Source organism: Littorina saxatilis, linkage group LG9 (genome assembly GCF_037325665.1).
Source record: "Littorina saxatilis isolate snail1 linkage group LG9, US_GU_Lsax_2.0, whole genome shotgun sequence".
Taxonomy (NCBI): Eukaryota; Metazoa; Mollusca; class Gastropoda; order Littorinimorpha; family Littorinidae; genus Littorina; species Littorina saxatilis.
Window position 1 is genome coordinate 30,202,554 of NC_090253.1, and position 5,000 is coordinate 30,207,553.

Genomic DNA, 5,000 nt, shown 5'->3' on the forward strand with positions numbered 1-5,000 from the left:
TCTATATATTTATAGATACAGATATGCATATATATATACGGCTTCTCTGTGTGTGTGTGTGTTTGTGTGTGTGTGTAGGCAAAAACCTATGTATTATAGAGTTCTGTTTGTGATGGGGTCTAGCGGCTTTTGTCTGTCTGTATGTTCTGGCATGTGAGAAGCCACAGCAGATAATATAGGGCTAAGAAATAAGCTCTAAAATTCTCAATCCCGTTTGACAGGACTTCGCCTTTCAAAGGTGATTGTGGTGAACCGCCACGCTGTCTGTCTCTGTCGCACCGTTCACCCCAAATTCCCGTTTCTGAGGTACTATTTTTAGAATGTCACTGCGCTGTCCAGAACGCTTCCCTTGCACCCGTAAGTTGTTCGTACTGTCAAAGTGAAAAGGTCGAATCAATTTATAGCCACGCAAAAAATACACTCACCTATCTCTATATATTTATAGATATAGATATACATATTATATATATACGGCTTCTCTGTGTGTGTGTTTGTGTGTGTGTGTGGGAAAAAACCTGTTGATTGTAGAGTTCTGTTTGTGATGGGGTCTAGCGGCTTTTGTCTGTCTGTATGTTCTGGCATTTGAGAAGCCACAACAGAAAATATAGGGCTAAGAAATAAGCTCTAAAATTCTCAATCCCGTGTGACAGGACTTCGCTTGCAGAGGTGATTGTGATGAACCGCCACGCTGTCTGTCTCTGTCTCGCGATTCACCCCGGCGAAGCCGGGTATTCCTCTAGTATATATATATACGACTAGTGTCTGTCTGTCTGTTCGCGATGCACGGCCAAAGTTCTCAGTGGATCTTTTTCAAATTTGGACACCGTATTCAGCTACACCCCGGACACAACCTCATCGATGAGATATTTCAACACGTGCTCTCAGCGCGCAGCGCTGAACCGATTTTGTTTTTTTAACTCGTCCTTATCTTCTCCAGTGTTTTCAACCGCGATTATCTCCCTTCCTCCGTGTGGCGTCAATCCATATTCCCGTTACTACGTTACTATTTTTAGAAGGTCACTGCACGTTATTATTTTTAGAAGGTCTCCAGTGTTTTGCGCGTTTATCTCCCTTCCTGGTATTCGGCTCTACTTCTTCCCGGCGAAGCCGGTACCCGGCGAAGCGGGTAATCATCTAGTATATATATATTATAATGAGAGCGCTGCTAAAAATGCCAAAATATATATCTCAAAACCGACCAGATACGAACAAGAAAAGACGGGGAGTAGTAGAACAAAAAAAGCAATGCAGTGACTGAAGTCAAAAGAGGAAATGAAAGTCAAGATAATTTGTATACAAAAAGCAAAAATAATGAAAATAATCAGAATGGCTGGTTTCTTTCGACATTGAAAGATAAACACACACACACGCACACACACACACACACACACACACACACACACACACACACACACTCACACACACACACACACACACGTAGAAAGGATCTGAGCACAGGGCAAACACAATCCAATGTTCGCGAGCCGGTGCCAGCCGTCTGAAGAGCCGATAACAGAAGCAAAGTAAACAGCGCGCCACGCAAGCCTTTCAGCTCGACACTTCCCCGTGTTGACACAGTGGGGGCCTCGCCTGTCAATCACCAGCGCGTGCGGCTGTCAATCACCAAGGCTGCAGCGAGGGGGCGGAGCCGACTGGCGCCTTGGGCCCGAGCTGTCTGGAGCGCAACATGCCACCATCTCGCCCACCGCTTCACGGCGCGTGTACTTGGAGTGTGGCCTCCGTCGCTGTGCCCCAAAACCAGCGGAAAAATCATCGTCAGAGAGAACATTTCAGCCAAACGATGATGCTCAGTTGAAGAAAAATACAGCCCAATCAAAGTTTAATTCATAAGCAGACCCAAAATAGCCGAAAAACGGGTCACGTAGGTGGCTAATTAATTCTTTTGATGGCGACTGCCGGCGGAGCGGAGTGTTGACACACTGTCAGCGCTGATAAAGAGCTCAGGCCTCCCAGACACTCCGTCTGCACCCCGCGACATTCGCCCCGCCCACAACCTCTTAGCCAGGCGTCTCCCATTGGCTGCCGTCTGCTGCCCGGCCAATGAGCGAGCTGCTAGCATTAGCGCGTGAGGCTTCAACCTCGCGAATATCGTGGCTGCACGGCGCGAGCCTGTCAGGAGCGATATATCGGTTTTGTACTGTGTTCACGCCAGCGCCGATGCTGTTGTCAGTCCTACAGTATTCCTGCTGCTAGCCGTTCAGCAGCGGTCCGTCTTTCTTGTGGCAACTGGGCCTTGTTTGAGTGCTGCTTGTTTTTTGTGAAAGTTTTTTTTCGGGCCTGTGTTTTTATCCTTCGTGTAAACTCATCAACGCTACAACTTACTGCACCTAGCCTGCGTACTGCTACTACTGCTACGCCTGTGACTAGCTGCAAAACTGTGACACGTTTTCTGCTCCTTGTGAATCCTGACTCGCTCGCTGCTCGTGTTTTTTATGGTTATGATTATTATTACTATCGTCATCACTGCAGCTGCAACCTCGATGATTACGGCATCGACATTTGTGATGACTGTCCCACAGAGGCGCTGAGTGTTACTGCTACTTTGTGTGACAGTGCTGCTGTGTTTTGAGTTAGCTGTGAACATTTCGGCGTGCCTGTGACTGCTTTCCAAACTCTTGTGCCTGGGTTTCTGCTACAGTATTGTTTGTTTGTTTTCCCTCCTGGTTCATTAACTTATTACTGACTTTTCCTGCCCGAAAGCAGTGTCACTGACTGGCTATGTCTAACTGGCTATGTCTAACGAAAAGAACGGGTAACCAATTGGGGCAGAACTAGTTTGACTGAATCGATACCACACAACAGCAGCAGAACACGAAACAATAGAACAAAACCACAAAGTGAGGTGTGAATCATCGGTTTTCAGTTTTCGCAATGTGGCCGCCCGCTTCAACTTGAAACTGCACCTCCGTTGATTAAAAGGACTTCGCCTTTCTACATCAAAGAGGTCATCGGGACTGAAACAACAACAACAACAACAACAACAACATCACCATCAACAACATGGCTTTTTCGCCATTCAACTCCATCTCTACCATGGATTTTATTATGGCCGGCCAGCAAGCCTACTTCCCACAAATGCCTTTCTCACACATGAAACTGCAGCAGAGTTTGATGGCGGGGGCCGGGGGCATCTTTCCCCGGGATCTTCTACCCCAGCCCGATCCCTACACCATGCTGCGGATGGGGATCCAGCCGCCCCCGATGGATCCCGGTGTGGATCCCGACGTGAAAGACGATCCCGGCGCGGACCTTGAAGGCAAGCAACTGTGGACCCAGTTCCACAAAATCGGCACCGAAATGGTCATCACCAAGTCTGGCAGGTTGGTCACTTGTTGGATTTGTGTGTGGGGTAGGGTGGGTGTGTGTGTGTGTGTGTGTGTGTGTGACAGTGTGACAGTGTGTGTGTGACAGTGTGTGTGTGTGTGACAGTGTGTGTGTGACAGTGTGTGTGTGTGTGTGTGTGTGTGTGTGTGTGTGTGACAGTGTGTGTGTGACAGTGTATGTGTGTGTGTGTTTGACAGTGTATGTGTGTGTGTGTGTGTGTGTGACAGTGTGTGTGTGTGTGTGTGTGTGTGAATTAAAGAGGAAGAGAGAAGGGGGCGGTGGCTTTCAGTCCTTACATCCGCAATACACATGTAATTGTGTATGTGAGATACTAAAACATGAGAGTTTGAACTGAGATAAATAACCCCGTCATGTGCATGTATATTATTTGTCTGTGCGAACACACCCTCCATCCCTCCCCTACCCCTGTCTCTCTCTCTCTCTCTCTCTCTCTCTCTCTCTCTCTCTCTCTCTCTCTCTCTCTCTCTCTCTCTCTCTCTTTCTTTCTTAGTATATAGCTGTATCCAGAAAAGTGCTTTTGCTTTCTCATCCTATAAGTTTCCTTTAGACAAACGTTATGCACATGCCGAATCATCCCTATATTATGAAGTACAGTCTGTTGTGTGTTTTGCGTTCTCTGATCCACTTCCAGATTATTTCTTTGTTTAGCGCCTTGTGTTTGTTAGCTCTTTGTTGCGCTCGTCTTTGTTGGTTTGCCCCTAAAGCGACAATAAATAGTGTAGTTTTGGAGCATATAATACAAGGTAAATGTAAGGTAAAATATATATAATAGTTCACAAAAACACGGAGATTTAGGTCATACCGGGCATTTGAAAAGATGAATCTGAGTTTGGACATTTAGTCATTACTAAATGTAAATGACAGTAATGAATAAAGCAACGATTGGACCAAAAACATATCAGCATTTCAGAAAAATAATAAACAATCATATACGGCTTATAGTTTTTGGTTTGAAGATATTACATCTATATTCTCGCCATGGTTACACTAGGCATTACACTCATCTATATATCAATTGCTCTGCAGTTATTTTTTTGTATGATATATTTTGCATTATGCTTTAACTATTGACTTTTTTTTCTGTAATTGTACATTGTTATATGCTGCTCTCTGCGTATATATATATATATATACGCTTACATCATAGTATCCTCAATGACTCTACTGTGGTCAGAACTTCTACAATATCCGGTCAGTAGCGATGAGTCGATACCGTGATGAGAGCCTCTCAGTTTTGCCACACAGTGTCCAGTTTGTACTGACAGTAAGCACACTTATATACTAATGAGTCAGATATTGTATGTATATCATTATCACACTGATGAAAGAGTGTGATATACAATACATAGTACCGCATGCACGATATCCTACCAGTACGTACTTAGTACACTTGGTGATAGGTTTGACACTAAGTGCGTGCCAATCCGTGACAAAGATGACACCTTCCTTCCGTGTCTCACGGCTCGGTGGTGCTGCATGGTGCCAACACTCTTGTGTTCACTCTCTTGGACACACCACCACTCGGTCGACACTATATACACAAACTTATTGCTATTATACTCTTGTTGCTTCTATAAGTATAAGGGACTTTTGAGCTCACGCAACTATTTTGACAAAAGAGACACATGATACAA

At 45.2% G+C, this 5,000-nt stretch overlaps 1 protein-coding gene across 2 annotated transcripts in view; it reads left to right on the forward strand.

The window, feature by feature from the left end:
* Window positions 1-2,153: 2,153 nt before the first annotated feature.
* The window catches only part of LOC138975846 (T-box transcription factor TBX2-A-like), a 40,053-nt gene continuing 37,206 nt past the window's right edge, over window positions 2,154-5,000 (forward strand). Inside the window, exon 1 of one of the 2 annotated variants that reach the window (XM_070348609.1) lies at window positions 2,154-3,341. In XM_070348609.1, the coding sequence (XP_070204710.1) occupies window positions 3,022-3,341 (320 nt within the window). In that variant the 5' untranslated portion in view covers window positions 2,154-3,021. The remainder of the gene's footprint in view (window positions 3,342-5,000) is intronic. The other variant, XM_070348610.1, reaches the window with a different exon arrangement.